The sequence below is a fragment of the Lynx rufus genome, unplaced genomic scaffold (assembly GCF_022079265.1).
Source record: "Lynx rufus isolate CCGP_SWC_20201006 ecotype Redwood Valley unplaced genomic scaffold, mLynRuf1.p SCAF_23, whole genome shotgun sequence".
NCBI lineage: Eukaryota > Metazoa > Chordata > Mammalia > Carnivora > Felidae > Lynx > Lynx rufus.
In genome coordinates, this window is record NW_025814838.1 from 15,039,547 (window position 1) to 15,062,934 (window position 23,388).

The following is a 23,388-nucleotide window of genomic DNA, read 5'->3' on the forward strand; positions in this document are numbered from 1 at the left end:
CAGGGATCACGACTCCCTTCCCAGAATAGATGGTGAGAAGCATAAGGAATCCTTGAGCGCAGTCTCCTCCGAGTCAAAGCTGGGGAAACTGAGGCACAGGGACATCGAGGGACCCACTACTATCAGAGGCAGTGTCAGAGCCAAGGCTTCCTGACTCTCAAGCCAGTGCTCCCTCTACCACCACCAGCTGCCTCCTCCCTGACGGGGGCGGGGGGTACCGCTCACCCCCACGTGTAACTCACAGTCCCGGGCTCGTGCTGCATGACCGAGCTAGAGACGGAGGGGTGACGGGGGAACTGGCTTTCGGGTCATTCCAGCAGAACCCTTTCCAAAGTCTCCAGGTTTGTCAGAACTCGAATAAACACCATTCCGTTCCTTCATCCACTCCACGAAGGTCTCCTGAGCCACAACGACATGTCAGGCAGGATTACAGGCCCTGGGATGCAGGCCCTAAGCGAGCAGGCAAAGCGCCCGGCTTCAAGGAGCTCACATCCCCGTGGGGACACGCAAATCCAAGGAAAAGCATATTCAGGTTTCAGGTCAGGAAGGCTTTGAAAACCTGGAATCTGCAGACGTGAAAATACCACGGGTGGTGCAGGAAAAGCTCTTCCAGACGAGTGCTCGGGAGGGAAGCCTCTTCAAGGGGGGACATCTCGGCAGACCCGAATGCTTTCCTCTGAGGGCGGAGCACTCCAGAAGCCCTGGGCTTCCAGGAACAGCGAGGAGGGAGAGAGGAAAGGCCGGTCCCACCGCATCCTGGCACTCAGGCCTCCCGAGGCGCCTCTCGGCCTGTTTCTTCAACTACGAACCGAGGCCCAGACGCCCGCCTGCAGGGATGCTGTGACAATTGGGCAACAGCATAAATAAAGCCTGGGTCACAGGAGGCGAAACAAGCGAGGAGACAGCATACTATGAACCTCTTCTGGGCACTCCTCGAAGGAGACTGGAATTGCCCCAGAGACCGGTCTGAACCCGTGGGTGGGGTGTGCCGTCTGAAGCCAGGCTGGCAGAGGTCACCTAGAAAGAACCAGGAGGGAACTGGCAAGGACCAGGCTCACAACCCTAGGGGTTTGGGCTCCAACTAGGGTTCAGGGCTTGACCCCTGGGGCTACTGAATGGGTTCCAAACTGACCCCCACAGAGGTCTCCGGAAATAATTCCAGAAAGAACTGGCACTCCTCCAGAGATGCCACCCAAACATCATGACATGATGCTGGACACTCACGGCTATTCTCTCACTGTCCTCAGTCTCGACCTGGTCCCCACGCCTTGCTGGGCGATGAGCAGACTCGGGAACCCAGAACGGCAAGGCTCACCACATGTGGGGCTTACAAGCACTCGGAGGGGTGCCCATCCCGTGTAATGCCTGGTGCAGCACTCGGGTTTCCTGCCGTGCTAGGTCAGTGCATTTAACTCTCAGAACGGCCCTGAGAAGCCAGTGTAAGTGTCTTCATTTTACACATGAGGAAACGGGGCCCAGAGAGTCTGAGGGGGAGAAAAAAAGCAAGAGAAAGGGATGCCTAGTCAGGAAGTACTGGAGGGAGGGCCAGACCCCAGGCTGCGCACCCTCCCCCCAGCTCTCCGCAGCACCTAGCACCTTGCTGTATTGTGGGTGTCCGTGCACAGCGCTCAGGGCACCGACTGTGGATTGCTGGCAGCTTGAGAGAGTGGGGGCACGCACGCCAACTCAGGAGTCCCAGCCTGAGAGGCACAGGGGAGGCCTTCACGAACCACCAAGCAAGGAAGGGCCAGCGGGGACTTACGGGGAGGACTGGAGGCCTGGAGGGCGTACTACTGAGGGTGCCCTAGGTAGCAGACGAGCCTCCCAACCTGTCCTTTGCAAGAGCAAGCGGGAGCCATCACGTCGCTCTGCTTAACACCCTGCACCGGCTTCCCGCTGCTCTTGGCATAAAATCCGACTGAGGGCCATCTCCAGCATCCTCCAGCTCAGGGCTCCCCACTTCCCGCTACCCAGCCATACCTCCGGCATCACCGCCCACCAGCAGAGCCCCACTGTCCCCCTCACCCTGAAGGCCTCAGCTGCGCCATCACCCGATACCAACCTGTCTTAATAATACACCCTGAAACAGCCCCCCTTCCAGAGCTCGAGATTCGCCAGCCAAGTTCACGTCTGTTAACGTCGCCACTGTGGGTCTTCCCCTCTGGCTGGCAACTCCTCGGGGCAGGCTTTTTGGCTCCTTGCTCACTGACATACAGGCCAAGGTTAGCACGGGGAGGTGGGGGCCGTTGGCCTGTCCTCTTGGCCTTCTCCCCGAGCCACACGGCCATCGCTCTGAGCAGCGAACAGTGTCCTGTGCCCCCCCACACACACATTTCCTCTCCACATCAGGCAGAAGAGCCAACGGGAGCACCAGAGTCCCCAACAAAAGGATAGAAACAAAAGGCGGGGTCGGGGGGCTACAAATGTCATACAAAAGCATGGAGAGGGGCTGCCCCTCCAGGGAATGCACAGCCACCCAGCCTCAAGGCCCCATTTTTCCAGCTCTTCAAGTAGCAGATTGCATTAAACTATTCGCAAGTACTGCTGGTGAACGGACAAGAACCCGGCAGCTGTCACCAGCTGTCACCAGCTGTCACCCTACTGGCAATGCGGTTAACTGAGAACATAAAAAGGCTACTGGTAACAGGCCCATAAATACAGGATTCACCTGTGGCCTGCTCACGCCCCAGCCCAGGAACTAACCAGGAAGGAACACATAAGCAGAAAAAAATAATTTACTACAAGCCTGGTGCTGCCCATTCTTTCCTTAAAATGAGTGAAGCCTCGGTGGTTCATTTGGGTTAAGCGACCGACTTCGGCTCAGGTCATGATCTCATGGTTCGTGGGTTCGAGCCCCACGTCGGGCTCTGTGCTGACAGCTCAGAGCCTGGAGCCTGCTTCCGATTCTGCGTCTTCCTCTCTCTCTGCCCCTCCCCTGCTCGTGCTCGCTCTTGTGCTCTCTCTCTCAAAAATAAATAAACATTAAAAAAAAATTAAAAACTTTTTAACAGAAAAATTTTTTTAACTGAGTGAAGACAGTCAGTGCAAAAACAAACAACAAAAATACCTGCCCAAACAATCCAGTTTGTCGGAATATTACAGTCGTGCAGCAGGATGACCCGGGAGATGAAGGGGGAAAGGCCTCGGGAATAACGTTAAGGAAACAATACAAACAGGCTCACTGGTAAGAGCTGCTGTTCACCGACTCTCAGCTCTGACCCAAATACTCTTCTCAGCAAAAGACGGGTGTTGGCAGCATCCTTGGGTTGGGATGACAGACCCCGAGAGGTTCCGCCCACCCAGGGGAGCGTGGGGAACCGGGCGGCCTGGTTTCAGAGTGTGGCCTCCTGGCTGGGACAGCACATCACCCGCCAAAGCAACAGGCGGGCCGCGGTTCCCACCCCCGCGCACCCGAAACACAAACACATGCAAACTTAGCTGCGGAAATGGAAGTGCCCGGGCAGAACTGCGGCTGTTTTGGGGTGCTCCAGACTGCCTCTAGTACTTCACGAAACAACCATTTCTTCCCATCAGGCCTTGTGTGCTCTTAAGTGCCAAAGGGCCTGCAGAAAGGGCAGCAATGTGGGCCTGGCCACAGCATCCTCTCTTGGGCCCTTAATAACAACAAGCCGACAAGCCGACAAGCCGACAAGCCGACAAGCCAAAAAGCCAAAAAGCCAAGGACAAAACCCTCTGCCACGTTGAGAGACATCTCTCGAGAGGAGAGAGAGACAGACACAGGAGAGAGCGAGAGAGAGAGAGAGAGAGAGAGAGAGCTCTCGAGGGGAAGGCTGCTTGGCAGGGGACCTGTGAGTTATCCCCAAGCACCGAGGATTCAGGACTCCAGTTTCGTCACAGCGCCGAGGCAGCCGCCTGTACCGACCGGGAAAGGAAGCGGGGAAGCCGCTTGGCAGGATGTGAGGGAAACGCTCCCTGCTTCACGGAGCAGAGCTGGGGCCCCCCAGCCAGGCTCTTCGGGGTTTTAGAGAGGCAGGCATCTCCCCTGAGTGGAATCCTACGTGCTTCACATGCTGGGATGCAATCCTTGAACTGGAGGTGGGCAGCTCCTAGGACACCATTCTCGGGACTCCCCGGGACTGCAGGTGCCCCCCCCCCCGCCCCAGCCAGGCAGAATTCATATGTGAAGCCCTAACCTTCAGTGGGACTGTACTGGGAGGTAGAGCCTTTAAGGAGGTAATTAAGGTGAAACGGGGTCCTAAGGGTGGGACTCTAATTCAGCAGGACAGGGGTCCTTATCAGCAGAGGAGGAGACACCAGGGATGCACAGGCAGACAGAAAAGGCCAGCTGCAAGGCAAGGACAGCAGCCCTGCCAGGAGCCGTCACGGTCACCTGGACTCCCAGCCTCCAGAACTGCAAGACAGAAGTTTGTTTTCAGGCCGCCCAGTCTGTGGGGCTCTGTTAGGGCCACCCCAGCTGACACCCAGCTGACACCCAGCTGACACCCTAGACACCCGGACCGGCTCACGCTTCTCGTTTTTCTACAACGACACGGTGCCAGAAGTAGGATGAGGGGGCCACGAGTCAAACCCACCTTCCATCCAAAATTTCTAAGGATCTTGACCTCTCATCCTCTCTAAGGATCCTGACACACACGAGCAATGCAGGGCTGCGTCCAGAAGGCTCGCTGAAATTTGCCGCCACCTCAGCAAACACAGCCCCCACCCCCCGCCCCCGCCCCAGGAAGCACACGTTCACCGCCACAAAGTACCGAGGGTCGAGATGAGGGTGTGCTGACATATCTCCTCCGAGACTCGAGTCACGAACTCTGGGTAAGTCCCTACTTGCCGAAGATCGCAAGTCATACAACCGGATTTACATTTTCAGAAAACCATCTGAGTCAAAGCAAGGAAAACAGAGCCTAAATCCCAGCCGTCGGCGCAACTGCAGTGTGTCTGGACGGACGACCTTACTGCCGGTGGGCACGCAGGGCCAGCTACCTGCTCCGGCACAAAGTGGCTGAGGGAGACCCACGGGCCAGCCGGCAGCGCGGCCCGAGCTCGGCGGTGGTGGAGGGACTTCATCCGGGGAACACAGTGCTGGACAGCTGCTGGGGTGCACAGAGATACCGGCACCCCAGTAAAGCGCCCACGGCAAGGCCCCTATGAAGCGTGCTACTCGGGTGCGCGATCTCGGGGTCGCCGTTCTCTGCAAAGCAAACGGAAACTCCTTGGAGGGGACACACCTCAGGGCCAGAGCGAAGTCTCGTCCCTCTACGTGAGGTGGGAGCCACACAAACAGAGAACACTGCAGACGCAGAAAGACGAGGCATGAAGTCACAGGGACTCGGACAAGACACCTTCTGTCCCTTCTCAATCCTTCTGGTTACTTCCAGGAAAAAGATCGGAGTTTAGCACTAGGATATCCCCAACACCCTCCTTGTGCTGCTCACTGACTCGCCTCCTTTTGACAATGGGAGGGGGTCTCAGACAGAAGCTGGGACAGGCAAAGACATCCAGGCCGACTGAGCATTGGCTCCTTTCTGCTGCCTTTGTTTTCAGTTACCTGCTATTTAGGTCAACTAAGAGTGACTCTCCATTTACTACAATCATGGAAAGTTCCCTTTTTAAATAAAGGCACTCAACTTTTCCTAAGTGCACCCATTAAAAAAAAAAAATTACAGGATAAATACTAGTACAGCAGTAAATAAATAACTGAAATTTGAAAGCCAGCGACTTCAGTGTTCTCCCAGCCCGTGTGCCCCACATGTACAGATCAACAAATATCTGCCCGGCCGAACTCAAGCCTGAGAAGCACCATAATGAACTGCACGCTTTCACTGCACAGAGGGAGACTGGTCATTTCCACCGACCAACCTCATTTCCTCCTTGATCCCTGACCCAGACAGTGCTGGCCGTCTCCCAGACCCCGCTCTTCCTCCCTAAGCAATGAAAACCCTAATGACGGGGTGGGGAGCACTGCCTCTCTAAGCAACGAAAACCCTATGGTGGGGGTAGGGGGGCACTGCCTCCCTACAGTCGGGGAGGCCACGGGACTGATGTTGGCCAAGACAGTGGGATACTGTGTGCACTTCTAGGAAGGGTCCTTGCAGCTGGGGGCAGGCGTCAACTTTTTTGTACCCCGTGGACCCGTTCTGCAGTCTGGTGAAGCCCACAGACCTCTTCTCAGAAAAAGATTTTAAAATACAGAAAATAAAACACACAAGATTTCAAAGGAAACAGATTATACTGAAATAGGATTATCAAAACGTAAAAAATAAAAGTGACAAAAAAATACACAGAATTCTTTATTATCACATTTTAAAAACTACCCTATTTTCCAGCAGAAACAATAATCTGAGATTTTTTTTTCATGTTGCAGCTCTCAGGGGGGCCTGCGACTTCTATCGGCGATAAAGTCACCCATTTTGTTAACATGAATGTGGTTTCTATGGTTTGCTGGTACTTTCATAAGTGAAGGAAATGTAGATTTCAGTCAGAGGCTAGAGGAAAAAGTTGAATCCTATCGATGGAAATGGAGGAAATGTCTCCTTTGCTCCCTCCTCCTTCCTGCTACCTGGGATGAGACTGGGATGGCTGGAGCTAAAACAGCCATTTTGGACTACGAGGCAAGATGGAAGGAGTCCCAGTCTCTTGACGAACAGGGAGCCACATACCAGCCCCAGCCTGCCTACTTCCGGAAAGAGAGACGAATTTCTATCTCCTTAAGCTACAGCTGGCTTTCTCTTTATTATATAAAACCACACAAACCTAACCTTGTTATATCTCTAATACTTTTTCCCCAGCACAAAGGTTTGAAACCGTTTGAACCTGACCTTTAACAACCTTCGCACTTAAGAGATACACTCTTCCTTAATTATAAAAATGATTCCTCCAGACCTACCCAATCGGCACAGTTCCTCTGTGGCTGATGACCGTACAGGAGGCAAGCCCCCAAACCCCTCAAAACTCAGTGCCGCTCCAGCTCTGAAGCGTGTCCTTTAGAGCGGGCACACGCCCAAACTGGTCATTAACCACAGCTCAGGAAGCTTAGAAAGGCACAGCACACTCACACCACGGACACACACACCTGACTTTACCCCACATCTCGTGAAGTCCACAGTCACGCAGGGGCAAGCGCCACGGCACCCGCTGAGGCGCAGGCCCGAGAGTCGCCCGGCCTTGGGGGAGGATACTCAGCAGGTACTTACTAATTGTCATCGACTCTGGCACCGAGGAGGAAGGTAGCAGGCTGCTGAGAGGGCCTCCCTGGCCAGGGGGACTGGCTTCCACACTGGGAAAAAGCAGACGGGAGCAAGTCACACTCGGCCACTCAAAATGAACACAGAACTAGCAGGGACTCAGCGTTTTCAGGTACAACCACCAGGAGGCGCAGGAGGCAGTCCTTCAAAACCCCGGTCAGCCCTCATCATTCGCAGACTCCCTCTTTGCAAATCTGCCTGCTCGCTGATGCTGATTTGTGTCCCTGAAATCAACACTCAGTATTCTTCCAAAACAAACAGCAGGGGTGCCTGGGAGGCTCAGTCCAACTTCAGCTCAGGTCATGATCTCACGGTCGGTGAGTTCGAGCCCCGCGTCGGGCCGTGTGCTGACAGCTCAGAGCCCGGAGCCTGCTTCGGGTTCTGTGTCCCCCTCCCTCTCTGCTCTCCCTGCTAGCACTCTGTCTCTTTCTCTCAAAAAATAAATAAAACATTAAAAACATTTTTTTAAGAAACAGCAGAAAGGACTCTGCATCCTGGATGGACCTGGTGACACCCGTCCTCCCTGACAATGTACTGACCGTGCAGGAACCTACAGGTGGTGTCACCGTCACAGAGCAGAGCCCCGTCGACTCAGGGAGAGACAGTAACACCAAGCATGGTTTGATGTAACCAGTGACTCCCACCCTGGAGCTGAGGTTGAAAATGCAGGTGTGATCGACCCCTGGTTTGCGCCCAGTTAAAACCATGAAGAGAGAAGAAACAACTCTAAGAGCCGCAAAGATCGCGGTGGCATCAGGGAGACTTCAGTGTCCATCTGAGCTCTGCCACCAAATATCCAACAACTTTGAGCAACTCAGTTTCCCTTGGAGATACTTTTATTTGAAAATCAGAAACCCGACACGGTGCTTACTACTCTATTCGGGACGAAGCACTTCTCAAATACGTGAGAGCTAAGTGGCTCGAGTATTCCACAATATTAAAGTTGCCTAATATTGTGACCAAATGTTAAAACCCAGTAAATGACAGAAGAGGTACCCAGATATGCCCCCAAAATCATAAAAAGTAAAGGGGGTCCACAAATGAAGTTTGGTAACACGCCGTTTCTCACGCGGACACCCTCAGCAACTTCCCATCTAAACCTGAACTTAAGTGTGAAATAAGGCCTTGACCTTGAATCCCAGCAGGTGCGCTCCTACCTTCAAAAAAGCATCAAAGGTACAGCTGTCAACGGACAATTCAATCCCAAAGGCGATCTGGCTTCTGAATACCAACCTGTACCGGGACCCAGGCTCCGGGAGAACATGGTCTTCTGGTCCGGTCCCGTTCTCCAGGCTCCCAAGGGGGGCATCTGTGCACAGAGAGCAGTGGCGGAGAGAAAGTCAGCAGTCTGTTTTCATTTCGTTTTCTCCAGGAGGCACGGGCACGGTGCAGACACGGGCTCCCCTCTACATCAGTCGACTTACAAATGTTTCCTGGCCCGCACGCTGGATTTTAATCTGCTACTTGTTTCGTCCTTTTGGCCAGAATCTCAGATTTGCCACCAGGCACTGACACAAGGCAGGGGGCCCCAACATCCCACTTAACCTTTTTAACCTTGAGCCACCTGGAATGGTGCACCAAGTCCATATTCAGAGCCAGCCTCAGGATCAGAGAACAAAAAGTAGCTTTCTGTTGGACAAAACTGCTTGCACTGTAGTGGCTGATGACAGACACAAGGGGGCAGCACAGTCCCTTCACCGATAGCGTCTACATCAAAACCCAGGGCGCTGCCGCCTTCTGAAAAGCTACCACCCAGCACAGAGTGGTGTGTGAGAAAGGCATTCGGAACAAGTGAGGCCACAAATCATCTCTACAGGCACTGAAGATTTTCATAAATGTGTTAGTTGCTGTTCAAGTCTCGTTTCAGAAAAAAAGTGCAAATCATGGCCCCCTGGGCTGGACGGTGACATTAAGGCCGGTATCACCCATGGCTAACACTTGCCCAGTGGAGAAATTTCTGGCTTTTCGACAGCCATTGCAGAACCAGGCCCGGATGCAGGCACGGGGCAGAGGCGGGAGGGAGCCCATCTCACTGCCCTAAGCTAGGCGGCCTCCTGCCTGTCCCTCCTCCCGTTTTGGCCGGAGTTTCATCCTGCTGGACATTCCCCAGCTCTTCAAGGGGTTGCACTTGGGGAGTCCTAAGGAGAGAATGTTTTGCCACCTTTTCTTCTACCCTGCCATCCCCATCAAGCTATTCCACTCGCTCCTACTTTTTTAAAGGAGTTTGAGGGGGAAACGTCACCCTACAGGCTCCGTCGCCACCGCCATCATCATCCCCGCCCTCCCACCTTCATCTTTTCTGATTCCTTTGTGACCGTGCCTCTGGATCCCGGCTCAGGGGCCCCCCCTTGGCCACTCCAACAGGGTCTGGGCCCTGGCCCCCGGCTGTGTAAAGGGGACACGTCCCAAGCAAGCGCCTCTGGCTGAGACCTCAACCCGGAACCCGTGGCCCACGGTGCTAGCTGCCCGCCTGAAAGCTCTACCGGGCCACCCTGCAGGGCCCACCAACTGATCGTAACGTCCAAACTGCTCCCTTCTGTCACCCTCTCCACTGGGCCTTCTCCCCTCAGAGCGAGGCGCCCTCCTCCCTCCATCACGGAGCCAGGGAGCACCCAGACCTGCCGGCTCCACCTCATTATCGCCCACTCCTTGTCCAGAGTCGTCGCCACTGCCGCCCTAGTGCTGAGGCTCGATACCTTCCAGGGGTCTCCTGCAGGAGCACCCACAGTTCTGCCTCACCCCTGATGGTCCGACCCACTCACGGCTATCAGATTCCCCTCCCTGGAACGGAAACGGGGACTCCAACATACACAGCGGAAACCCACGGCTGGAGTAAAGGCCCACATCGTCCGCCAGCATTCCAGACACCCTCCATCCGACTCAGCCCAGCGATGTCCCACGGGAGCACAGGCGGCCCAGGCTGCCTCACTCGCCCTCAAGGCGCCCTCGGAGGTGCCCGCTACTATTATCTTAATTTTTCAGATGTGGAGACGGGCCTGGAGTTCAGTGACCTGTCCGAGATCACAAGCTAATGTGTGAGAGTCTGAACCTCACTCTGCCCAGACCCAGAGCTAAGCCCTTTCCCCCTCCGTGATCTCTCACACAGCTGATCTGGGCCACGTGCCTCTATCTCTAGGCGTCCTTGAACTCCCCGCCCCATTCCTCTGTCTATACCGTGTCCCCACCTGGATATCCGTTTTCCAACCACCAGGTGTCCACTCCCGTCGGCAAGCCCCACCCCCAGGTACTCGGTCCGCCCACTGCGCCCCCACTCAGCACAGGCTTCCTGAGCCCACACTGTGGGCCCGGCTCTGACCAGGGTCAGGGTCACACCGGAACCAGGGCAGACACAGCCCCGCCCTCGAGGACCTCAAAGACCAGCAGCGGGACGGGCATCGCCAAGTAATTACACAAATACACGGTTCCAAGCTGAGGCGAGGGCATGGGGACACACGAGGTTTATGGCAGTGTGAACAGGACGCCCGGCTTGCCTGGGAAGGGGGCGGAGGAGCCCTCTGCACGCGACACTTGGGCTGCCACCCGAAGGACGCACACAGGCTGCAGGAGGCGGGAGGAGAGAGACGGCGGTGGGCTCGGCTCGAGGAAGCAGACGCGGGCTGGTGTGGCTGGGGCATCGCGAGGGCATCAAGCTGTGGGGCAAGCCGGGGCCTCGGGGGCCACAGTGAGGGTTCCTGATCTTATCCTCAGGGCACTAGAAGAGCTTGAAGCAGGGGAATGAGGCGATCTGATTCAAGTTCTAAGACATCACTCCGGTTGCTGTGCGAAGAATGGCCAGGGTGGGGGCAGGGGTGGGAGCAGAGGGAGCTGTCGATGTCCCTTGTCCCCTCCTTGCACGCAAAACTCCGGGGGCTGGGAGGGCTCATCTCCAGATCCCCCCCAGAGCCCAGCACAGGGCCGGTAGAGAGCAGGACACCCACTGGTTGCGTAAAGAAAACCACGAGCCCTGAGTGGCACACGACCGTCATGAGCGGTGTGGGGACCACACATCATGCAGGTCCGGGGCACCACAGGGTCCTGACATCCCCAACAGTAACACTACCCACCGGGAGCCAAGCCCCGGATCAACCGTCTCAGGTCAGTGCGGTGCTACAACAGAGCCTCCTCAACCCCAACAAGCAACCCCAAAGACCCAACGTGAGACAAGAAGTTGAAGAACCAGGGAAATGAAGGTTTGAGGACCCAAGGTCTCAAATGAATGAACAAGGCCTCAAACGGACCCTGGAGGGCACCTGGGGGGCAGCTGGGGGGCACCTGGTGGGGGGGGGGGCTCAGCCGGTTAAGTGTCTGACTCTTGATTTCGGCTCAGGTCATGATTTCACAGTTGGTGAGTTCAAGCCCCGCGTTGGGTTCTGCACTGACAGTAGGGAACCTGCTTGGGATTCTTACTGTCTGCCCCTCCCCCACCTGTGGGCATGCTCTCTGTCTCTCTAACATAAATAAACAGAAGGAAGGAAGGAAGGAAGGAAGGAAGGAAGGAAGGAAGGAAGGAAGGAAGGAAGGAAGGAAAAAAAGAAAAAAAGAAAAAAGAAAAGAAAAAAAAGAAAAGAAAAAACAAAAGAAAAGAAAAGAAAAGAAAAGAAAAGAAAAGAAAAGAAAAGAAAAGAAAAGAAAAGAAAAGAAAAGAAAAGAAGCTAACTAACTCTGAAGTTGCTAAGACCCACCACCAACCCCAGGACCCTCGATGAGGACAGGAGCAATAACAATTTCATGTGTGCAATGGGTAGAAATGGGTGTTCACCTCCGTTGAGTATTCTTGGTTGAAAGGAACTTTGGGGCTTCTTCTCCCATGCAGCTTCAAAGAAATGGTAAATGTGCTTTGCTATGTTGCAGGTGACAGACACGCCCAGAGGAATGACTGTATCTAATCCCACACCCCGGTCCCATGTGACCTGAATGGTGTCTTCCTTCTCTGAGCCTCCCACCCCAGCTCCAAAGCACGGCCCCCTAAGCCACAGAGCCTCCTCGTCCACGAATCAGGACAATACTTCTGTGTCCGGAGTCCCCTTCTCTGCCACCTTCTCTCTCTCCAGATTTGGCCACCAAAACACTCCTCCTCCACCACGTACCTCCCTCCGTCTTCCTCTAAATGTCCCCACGGGCAGTGACGCTACAGACACCAACACTTTCAAAGATGATGGGAAGGTCTCCTAAGGATAGAGCCATCTGGGTCCAAAACTGTCATTAAAGACACAAAATGGCTCCCTGGCCAGAACGAGAGGCTATGTTAACCCTGCTCAAGTAGAAGGGTGTCACTCAGAAAGGAGAGCGGTCAGAAGTGACCAGGAGCAAAGGAGTCTGGGACAGAAATGCCGAGAGCGTGCACTCAGAGCCGCCCAGGGAAAGGCCTCCCTGACAGGTGAGTCCTGACACCAGAGGTCCGCCCGCCTCCCCGGGAAACGGGGGCCAGGCCGGGAGGGACTCGATGCCACCTGGCCTTCCAGTCGGGCAGCAGATCGACTCCGGGGCTGTCTCTCCTGTCTTCTGCAGCCTGAGCACAACTGTCTCCCTATGCAACTCCTACCCCCGGCGAGTCTGCCCAAGGCTGTCACAGGCTCCCGGGACTCCTGGCGGCTTTGTTACCACAGTAAACTAACAAGCTGGCAGGCGGCTCACGCACAGCACGTCTGATGAGGATAATGGAGATAAGCTGGAGCTCGGGGTCCCCCAACAGTGACAAGGTGAAGCCTCGGGTCTGGAAGGCTGACAAGCAGAGGCGGGACCAGGGGAAAGCTTCCCGAGAGGATGCTGGAGGCTGGCCAGAGGCCGCTTTCCCCGCAGACCCTGGAGGAAGCCCGCAGAGGGAGGAGGAGTGCTGGGTTCTGGAAGACTCCACCCCAGCACAGAGGGCAACAGGGCAGCGCCCCCGGAGCAGCCAGCCCCCAGCCCCCAGCCCCAAGAGGAAGGGGCTGCCAGAAACGAGACAGCGTGCCTAGTGCGGGCACCTGGCAGCTGGGCGGAAAGGCCCCCTCGGTGGGGAGGGCGACAAGGTGAGTAGGGTGTTGGGTCACCGGCTGCCAGTCCCACACGGGTCCCACGTGGGCGTCAGGACCACCTGCTTTCTGCGAGCCCCCACGTGCACCGTGCTCAGTGGACAATGGCGAGGCACCCAACCCCACCGCTGGCCGCTGGGACCACGGACGGCCACCTGAGGGAAAGGAGAAGCCGGGCCCACCAGCCGGCCCCTCTCAGCGGTTTCAGCGGAGACCCCAGGAGAAGCGCTGGCTGGTAAGAAGGCTGCGCGGCTGAGGCCGAAAGGGGAGAGGGCAAGAGAGAGCAAGACTGTCAAAGGGCAGTGGAGACAGGACAGACCCCATGAGGAAGTGCGGGGCGCGGGACGGGGGACACACACGAACGCCCTTCATTCCAAGTCCCCGGCACGAGATGCCCACGTGGACGGCAGGCTCTCTCGGGGCCGTGGCAGGTGCCTGGCGTCTCTCCCCACATTCACCTGGGAGTCCCCGCCACAAATCTAGAGGAAGGTGACAGAACACGACCAGCCCTTCCTCACGGGCCGTGGGTGAGAGGGGACATGTTCATCCACACCGGCTGCCCTGCAGTCCCGGACTCGCTCCAAGGGCTTGGTACGCCTCAGCTGTCAGGATCACCACCGGCTGCACCTTCCGAAGAGGAGCCCGGCCCGGCGGACTGAGTCACTCAACCACCACGCTCTGGAGCCTCTGTTTCCGCCAGGAGCACTGCCACCCGGAGAGGTGACCGGCTCACGCAGCTCCTGGAGCCAGGTTCCCTGACCCCCACTCTAGACTGCCACCAGTGAGGGTCCCGCCCGCCCGCCCCTGCGCTCCAGCTACTTGGAGGGGGTTTCTGTCCCCCGCTGGTGACGAGAACAGTCCACCATCCGGTTCACAATGTCAACAGCCTCCTGAGCAGTTGGTGGGCCCTGTTACGTCCTCTCAGACCCGGCCCTGGGAGGGTGAGAAGGGGCCTATACGGGAGGTTGTGGGCAGGGGAGGGGAAGAGGCTGGGGCCTCACTAACCCGGTGATGTCGCGGGGCCGTGACAGCCGCCGGGCACCGTACCGGCTGCACCGCACGCCCACCCCTGGACCAACCGGGCTCATCCGCGTCCCATTCGCCCCTTTCCCGCTGCTCCCTCCCATTCGCCCCTCTCCCGCTGCTCCCCGTGACCTGCTCTAGCTAAAGAAAAGAGTAACAAACCACACAAGAGCACACTCAACCAAATGGAAGGGGTCCAAAATGCTCATCCACTCTAAAGGCAGGTTTCAAGCAAGCTACTCTGTGACCCCAAGCACTTGGTTGCAAAGGGTGCTGTAACTTTTTCCCTAAGAGGCAACAATAACCGTCACCATTTGTGGTCTGCTTGTATATGACCAAGTTCCAAAACAAAATCACTGGGAGGAAGAAACACAGGCTTGGGGGCTCCTTCATGACGTGTCAGCTGGTTTGGCCCAGCACTCGCTCAGGTGGGAGCAAGTCAAGCCCTCGGGTTCAGCAAGAAGAGAAGCCAAAGCCTCAGGCAGTCCCAACCTCAACAAGCCTCTGCAGCCCTGGGCCCCACACCCCTTCGCGCAGTCCTACTGCAGAGGGGACCCGGACCCTGCTGCTGGCTCCCGGGGCCCAAGCTCATGAATGGACGGAACACGTCATCGGGGAACACCCACCTGCAGGGCCATACGAGCCCACTCCGCTGACCGGAAAGAGGACATCGGCGTCACCTTGGAGCACCTGCAGCGGGGCCCAGCTGTGCATCTGGGCGAGGCGGGCGTTCGCATCCAGCGGCCTGAGGTGAGAGAGTACAGCTGCGTGACAGACCGAAGAGCCTCTGAGGGCCACGAGCATCCGCCAGCCTCCCTCAAGTTCCCTCTGGGGAACCAACCAGACCATGACTGAGCTGAAGACAGGAGGCCCGTGCTGGGAGCAGGAGCGTGTGGTCCAGACCCAGGCCTCGTACATTCGTGCCTTCAACCAGTGTTTCTTGAGCCCCTACTGTATGCCAGGCTCTGTGCTCACGTATATTTTGTGCTGGCCAAAGAGCCAGCAAACAGTGTTTATCCCGCCCTCCGGCAGCTTACAAGTCATAGGGGGACCAGGACATGAACCACACGATCCCACAAGTAGGCATAAGACAGCAGCTCAGATCCATGGAGCTGGTCAGGAAGGCCACGGAAAGCTTCCTTGAAGAAGACAGGTGACAGATGAGAGCTGCAAGTGAGACCGCAAGGTCAGCCAAGTGAAGAGAAGGACGAGAGGAACGCAGGCAAGGGAAAAGCATGTGCAAAGTCCTGAAGCAGGAGGAAGGATAGAGTGTCCCAGGCTCTGGAGTGACGGCAGCCACGAGACCCGGGGCAGGTGTCCCTTTGCCTGGCTGGTTCTCGAGCCCTCATTAGTAAAATGGCAGAATCAGACCAGATCGTGTCTGGGTCCCTTCCAAGAAAGGGGGTCAGCTTAAACATAAAGCAGGCTCATAAGAGCTGTCATGCCGTCCCCTTATCCACGAAGTACAAGAGCAACCTGGACCATCTTTGTCACACCAGCTGGTTCAGTTCAGTGAGTCTGAGAAAGGATTTCCCCACTGCAGCAGTTGTCTCTGGGCAAGTAGGAGACATGAATAAATACCAGAATGTGTTTGCACAGGCTTTAAAGTTCATAGAATCCTCCTTCCATCCTTCCTTCCTTTCCTTCCTTTCCTTCCTTCCCTTCCTTCCTTTCCTTCCTTTCCTTCCTTCCTTTCCTTTCTTTCTTTCTGTAACTCAGTTTCTTTTCTGGGACACAGTTATAAAGAAATCCAAAGCAAACCATGGTCATGCCTACTTAACAGAGGGAGGGAGGGAGGGAGGGAGGGAGGGAGGGAGGGAGGGAGGAGTAGGAGGAGGAAGAGAATGGGAGAGGAAGAGGGGGGAAGTGAGGGGCGGGAGAGAGGAAACCAGTTCCAGGAGGTTATGTCACTAGTGCAAGTTCAGCATCCTGGACAGAAGCGAGGCTTCAAGGATCTGAGGCCACATCTTCCAAATCCAATCACATTGGGCCCCGTGGCTGCCGCCCACCATGTGGCATGATGTATGCGGTTTTTCTTTTGGTTCAGGGCAGGGATCGAGAATAATTTTTTGTAAAGGACCAAACGGGATATATTTTAGGCTTTGTGGCATAAGTATTCTTCTTTGTTGTTGTTGTCCTTAGCAATCCTTTAAAAAGTAACAACCAGGGAGGTGGGAGGGGTGGGTGGGGGCTGGGCTAGATGGGTGATGGGTACTAAGGAGGGCATGTGATGAGCACCGGGTGTTGTATGGAAGTGATGAATCCCTTAGTTCTACTTCTGAAACCGACAGTTAACTAACTAGAATTTAAATTTTAAAAAGGGGTGAGGGGAGAGGGCCCGCCTCTGGGGACAAGCCTGTGCTGCTTCCAGAGTCGGTTAGAGCTTTTCCTTTCAGTCCTGTCTACCTCTTGGTCAAACATTTGGCTCAGAGCAACAAACGGGAAATAATCCTACCAGAACTTTGCAAACTCCGTCATTTAACCGTGCAGGTCACACCCACAATGAGACGCTCAGCAGACTGGGTGGGGTGCACCAGCAGAACCAAACTTGGGCAGGGCTCTGGGGTGAACTTGGCTGTGCCTCTAGAATCCGTACAGAGCCGCCCTCCTGGGGCTCCAATCTAGCAACTGGTGACCCAGGGGACTCCCAGACACCCAGAGGCACTCAGGGGGGCCCTTCAGGAGAAGGCAGCAGAATCATTCGCTCCAGGCAGATGGGATTTTCTGCTCTAAGGGGAAATTTTGCCACTTCTCAGCAACACGGGCAGAGCACAGGTGAAGCCAGGTCCCCTTAGTTGAGATTCAGAACCCAAGCAAAAGGGCCCAAGGGCCACCACCCCCAAAATGACTTATACTGAGGTGATTCCTAAGGCACAGACCCACTCAGAACGTGGTGCCACATCTGGCTTAAAAACAGTAATGGGTGTTGCTTTTCATCAAAAAAGTCAGACATTTCTTTTAAAAGCTAGAAAATGCCAAAAAGCGGGGGGTGGCGGGGGGGGGGGAGGGGATACACCAAAAGCAAAACTGCATTAGACACCATTTCCGTAGCGGCTTCGTTCTACACGTATTTTTCTTCAAGAGGTCATAACGAAACTCAACGTAAGATTAATATTTTGCTCTTTCCCACTCCATATTAATTCATAAGTTTGTGTTCACACTACTAAGACACTCTTAAATGTCATTTAAGATGTTCCAGATCCCACTGGGTCCTGTATGGAACTGCTGACTCCCTATATTGTACACCTGAAACTAATGAAACACTACGTTAACTACTGGATTTAACGTTAAAAATTTAAAAAAAAAAAAAAAAAAAGATGTCCAAGATCTGCATCGTTAAGACGTTCGAGTTTAAACTACACAAGAGCTGAGGTCAGCTCCAGTGTTCTACTTCTGTGAGCAAGGACTTTGGAGTCAAGAGGCAGCAACGGGTTTTCCTTTCCGGAGGCTCGTTCCTCAGGGTAGATTCCCAGCAACAAAACTGCTGAATCAGGTGGGACAAACATTTCGGAGGCTCCTGAGGTCGTGTCAAACCGTCTTCCCACAAGGCGGTCAACACGAGGGACGTGATCTGTGAGGATCCGGCGGCCCTGTGCGCCAGACTCGCCCCATCATCCACTCCACAGTTAAGGCCCACTGTGTGCCTAGAAGGTACCAAGCAGCTGAGGACACGCGGAGAGCAAGCCCTCCCCCCAGGGCACTAACCTAGGGCTCTCCTTTTCTCCGGTTCTCAGTTTAAATCCCAGGGAAAATTCCAGCTGTCTGCTGCACTCTGCATTTGCTTAATTGCTAGCAAGATGTTAACAGTTTCCCCTATGTTTGTATTTCTTTTTGAATTATGTTTTCACCCCACTTCCCTACTGGTTGTCCAAGGACACACATCAAGTGACAGAAAAACCCCTTTCTATAATAAAGATATTATCCTCTTGTAAGGAAAAAAAAAAGGCAAACCAAACCCTTGTAAATATTGAGGCGGGAGGGACAAGATTTTTTCCCTCGGTCACCAAAGAAGCGTTTTAACTGCCAGCAAACAGAAACATAAACCCAGCTTGTGGCCAACAGAGCATTTTAAAGACAATCAGGGCACTGACTGGCCAGAGGCTGTCACATCCACAGAGAGCTTCTCCAGGAAGGGCCACTTTTCCCTCACAAACCTGGCTGTGCTGCTCAACTGCTAAGACGCCGGCCCCTCCAGCTCCCAGACCTCTCCTGTGAACGTGAGCTTAGAATCAAAACGAAAGTATTACTCAGTGGGCCATCTCATCATTCTGCGCTCTTCGCCAAGGGGCTCTGCAGAATGCTCAATCAAGATCCCCCGCCTTAAGCCAGGGAGAGTCCATCCAGAATGTGCACGAGGCCCAAAGGCCTGGAAGGGCCCGGGCCCCTGTAAACGTCACCCTGCACTGTTTTGTGTCTTACACATCACAATGCCGGCGGTGGCTACCTTGGCTCACAGGCTGCCCTCCCGCTCAGGCTTCCCTCAATGGCCCCAGTCTAACAGGAAGAGAAATGACTGTGTCTGGGGACAAAAAATACACAGGGTGAATCAACTCAGAGATGCACTCACCCACAGAGACACTGAATGCAAGTGGCACGTCCCAAAAGGCCCTGCTTAAGAACAAAGGGCTTAGTGGATGTTATGTGGCAACGTGGCTAGGCCACGGCACCAAGATATCTGATCAAACGTTGTTCCAGTTGCTCGAGGAGGTATGTTCAGATGAGATTAACACCTAAGACGGTGGACTCGGAGTAAAGCAGATCGCCCTCCATGTTTGGCTGGGTCTCATCCAATCAGCTGATGGTCTTAACAGGAAAAACCGAGGTCCCCCAAAGAAGAAGGAATTCTGGGGGCGCCTGGGTGGCTCAGTCGGTTGAGGGTCCGACTTCGGCTCAGGTCATGATCTCGCAGCGTGTGAGTTCGAGCCCCGCGTCGGGCTCTGTGCTGACAGCTCAGAGCCTGGAGCCTCCTTCAGATTCTGTGTCTCCCTCTCTCTCTGCCCCTTCTCTGCTCATGCTCTGTCTCTCTCTGTCTCAAAAATAAATAAAAACATTTAAAAAAAAATTTTTTTTTTAAAAAGAAGAAGGAATTCTGCCAGCAGCCTGCCCCTGGACTGGAAATGTAGCTCCTCCCTGGTCTCCAGCCCGCTGGCCTACGCCCTACAGATCCTGGACCTGTCAGGTGTCCACAATCATGTGAGCCCATTCCTTAAAATCTATCTAGACAGACAGATCCAGACAGACGGTAGCGTCCCCCTCTCCTTATCCGCAGGGGATACGTCCCAAGACCCCCCAAGGAATTCCTAAGAGTACACACATTGCTGAGCCCTCTATAGATATACTGTGTTTTCCTATCCATACACACCTATAGTAAAGTTTAACTTATAAATGAGGCATGTTAGGAGATTAACGACAGTAACTTACAATGCAATATGACAACTGTAACCATGATCTGCCACAAAAGTTTTGTGAATGTGGTCTCTCTCTCTCTCAAAATATCATACTGCACTGTAGTCACCCTTCTCGTGATGACGTGAGATGACCCACTGCCCACGTGGTGAGGAGGCAGGGAAGCTGAAGGACTCCACAGAAATCGGCTTTTTGCTCCCCTTCCTGCTGCTTTCCCTGCTAGGACCCGCAACCCCACGTTACACGTGCCTCAAAATGCAAATAGCAGACGTCCTCCTTGTAAGGGACAAGGAGCAAACGATTTCTTTAGACCAGATCACATCCAAGGAAGGACCAGGCTAGAACAGCCGGTGGAAGGTCTCAGAGAGTATTCCAGACCACCGGCGCTAGACCCCTCGACGCCAAGACCCCCCTGGCTCCAAGGCGTAACACCTGGATCCTGGTCTTTGTTCTAAGCGGTTCCCGGACGCCCAAGAGGTGACATACCCCAGAGCACAATCCTCAGTAAAAAACCCCGGGCTCCAAGCAAGGACGCGACTCCGTCCTTCCCTTGCTGAGTCTCCCAAACACACCGTCCCTGTACTCCACGCCTTCAGCGAGTTCTGTCTTCCTCTGCTGCTGGCTCGAGTTTGATTTCTAGCCTGTGTGCAGCCAGGGCCGCTCGTGGCTGGTCCTGTGGGAGTCCTTCTGGGTCCTCGGACCCAGCCTGCCGGCATCAGTGAGATGAAGCAGAGTGAATGTGGGCGCTGTGACGCAGCGCAAGGCCACCGCGGACCTCGTGATGAGCCGGGAGAAGGAGCGCCACTGCTCCAGGACCACGGTTGGCTCCGGGGGAACGGAAACCGTGGAAAGGAAACCGTGGCAAGTGGAACCGCGGACAAGCAGGCAGGACTCCTGCCCACACGCAGACACACGCCGCCCCCATCGGTTCTGCCTCTCTGGAGACCCGGACTCCTACAGCGGGTCACAGCACGTGGGTCCCAGGTGGCCAACGCTCATCCCTCTGGACAAGAGCAACACTCCGGGCGACCTACCCCAACACACCCTCCAGGAGTAGAAGAAACGCTCGTGCGTGAACACATCCAGTTCAGAGTGGCTGATCACAAGAAAGGCAAAAACGGCAGCAACAACATCAAAGGCCAACAACCTAAATACTGAACGCGGGGGAAAGAGACGTTAGCAAATCGTGACAAGTTGATCCGACGGACTGTCAACCAAGTGATATCCCTACGTCATGTAGAAACGTGGAAAACGGCTGACAGTCAAAGCGTGGGAGCACAGCGTAACGGAACCTTAGGGCCCGCCCTGCCGCTGCTCTGACACACCTCTGCTGTCTGCCTTCATCCACCGAGTGAGCGTGGCACCCACCAACCTCCCAGGGCGGGTACGCGAGGAGCCCGCCATGCCCGGCCTATCACAGGTGATCGATAAGGTAACGCTGCTCAGACGGGCACCCGTGTGAATGAGGGCAAAAGAGCAGAAACCAGAAACAGGCACCGTGTCATGAGACAGAACGAGGCGGGACATGAGAAGCTCACAGCCAGAGACGCTGTGCCCCTAATCCCGCCGCGGGGTGTCAGCATCTCCAGGTGATGCTGTCACGCTGGGTGTGAAGCCAGCGTGACGATGGCCCCGTGCACCGCAAGGCCCAAGTGAAGGGGCAGCTCGTTCATCCGGTGCTCAGAGCAAGACCAAGCACAGGAATGAGTACAGAGCAGCGAGAGCAGAAGCAGCTGACCTGTGTGCCTTCTTGCTGCCAAAGGCCCCACGCACGTCTGCCGCTAACTCAACGACTCCGAGAAGCAGGTGCTGTTTTGCTCCCAGGTCTCAGATGAGGCCCGAGGCTCTGGGAGGTAAACGTGTCCAAGCAAAGCCACGCAGCTAGGAAATGAGAAGCCAGGCTGTGTCGATTCCAGGATCCACGCTCTGAACTGTGTCGTTGTGCTTTCTGCCCCCGTGTGCATCAGGGCCCTTCCAAACATCCACCTACCGCCAAGTCCACTGTTCAAGCAGCAAGTGCAGGCAAATTCCTGCTGTTCACGCCCCGGTACATAAACAGAGAAACTGGCAGCCTGCGACTGTGCTCTAGAAAAACCCTGCCTCTCTCCCGAGCTTCCTGTGCGAGGAGCAAGTTAGACACACAAGCAACATCCAAGCAACAGGAATGAAGGACACGTACCTAAGGCGAGAATGTCAAGGCACGCGTCTGGACACCAACTTTAGAAGAAGGACCTTCAAATGCACTCCCTTCCCTCGAGTTCGTTCTCAGGAGGACAGTAAGCTAACGCTCCTTCCTCCTAACTCAAGATCAGAAAAGCGAATGATGCCTCCTATAAACCGTGTGTGCGCTCACTTCACCCGATGCTGCAGAAAGAGAAAGCCGTTAACGCGCCAACCCTACGCTAAAAGCTCCAAGTGGAACTTACTTCTCAGGCGATCCCGAGTGTCCCAGGCACTTCCTTCCGGACATGCTCCCTCCGTACACATCATCCTCATTGTTATCCACATCCTCGTCATCGATGCTTTTCACGTCGAGCTTCTGGTACCCAAACTCCCCGTTCAAAGACAGAGAATCAATTTTCCATGAGTTGCTGCTCTGACTTCCGTTGGAATTTGGCCCGAAGGGGCTTTCAAAGGCCGACAAGATGTTGACCGAGGAGCGGTCGGAGTTCTCCTCTGAACTCTCCCCGGCCCCGGGTATCTTCTTAAAAACGTCACCAGAGTTCTCCTCTTCGTCATCATCAAACGAGATGATGTTGGTCACCTTTTTCTTCTTCTTCCGCTCCTTTTTACATTTGGCATCTGGTAAAAGAACATATGGTGTCACAAGAAGTAGGCAAGATAAAGCCACAATTGAGCCATGTGGCGTCTACATCGTGGAAATTCCTCCGCTGGTCAACGGAAAAATACACTTCACATACATTCAGATTTTTTTTAATCCTCGCAGGAGAAAAACCTGTCTACAGGAGACTGAACAAAATGGATGTGGGACTACACTTCCGGGGTAAACAAACACACCACAGAGCACACATTACAATTGTCCCTTCTGAGCACTTTGATTCAGAGGGTGCTCCCACTCCTGAGACAACTTTCACTTTGGAAAGTACTCTCCTGGCTGACTGATGAGACCAAGAACAGCCGTTTGGGGTGGTGGTCAATGGTCCCCTTTACAATGGGACTCGGCTGCTCCTCCTTCTGAGGGTGTGTCTATTTCCCCACCCCCTCGAGCACAGGCTGGCTCAGTGCTCACATCTTCCCTGCAGCATGTGGCACAAGTAACGGGGAACTCTGGAGCCCAGCCATCAGTAGGTGCTGCACCCCCTCGAATGCTGCCCTGAAACTACCGGGGAAGGAAGCCAGTCTAGCATATCAGAGCAGAGGAGGCCACGTGTAGAAAAACAGATGCCCCAGCCAACAGTGGGCACTATTCCCCGGCACATGAGTGAGACCGTCTTAGATCTTCCGGCTCAGCCACCAGCTCGGGACAGCCCCATGAGGAAGCCCAAGCGACACCAGCAGAACTATCCCATCAATGCACAGTCATCAAAAAAATAATAAATTGTGGTTGTTTCAAGCCACTGCACTTTGGAGCTGTTTGTTACACAGCAAAGACTACCTGAAACAGAAATCAAGGCTGTCTTGGTGACTAGTACTTATGTGAACCGGTTTGTTCACCCATCTTAATCGTCCAACTTGGGTGTGAGACACTTCAAGCTGACTCCAGACAC

General features: G+C 54.8%; 1 protein-coding gene across 11 annotated transcripts in view; it reads right to left on the reverse strand.

The window, feature by feature from the left end:
* SNX29 (sorting nexin 29) overlaps positions 1-23,388 on the reverse strand; it is a 499,996-nt gene that overhangs the window by 411,589 nt on the left and 65,019 nt on the right. For all 11 annotated transcript variants that reach the window (XR_006963587.1, XR_006963584.1, XR_006963586.1 and 8 more), the window contains 4 exons: positions 22,087-22,462; positions 14,881-14,999; positions 8,454-8,529; positions 7,170-7,252 (listed from right to left, as the gene is read on the reverse strand). Coding sequence is in view for 7 of the 11 variants with exons in the window: in XM_047087507.1 (XP_046943463.1) it covers positions 7,170-7,252; positions 8,454-8,529; positions 14,881-14,999; positions 22,087-22,462 (654 nt within the window). In the remaining 4 variants the exon portion in view is untranslated. The remainder of the gene's footprint in view (positions 1-7,169; positions 7,253-8,453; positions 8,530-14,880; positions 15,000-22,086; positions 22,463-23,388) is intronic.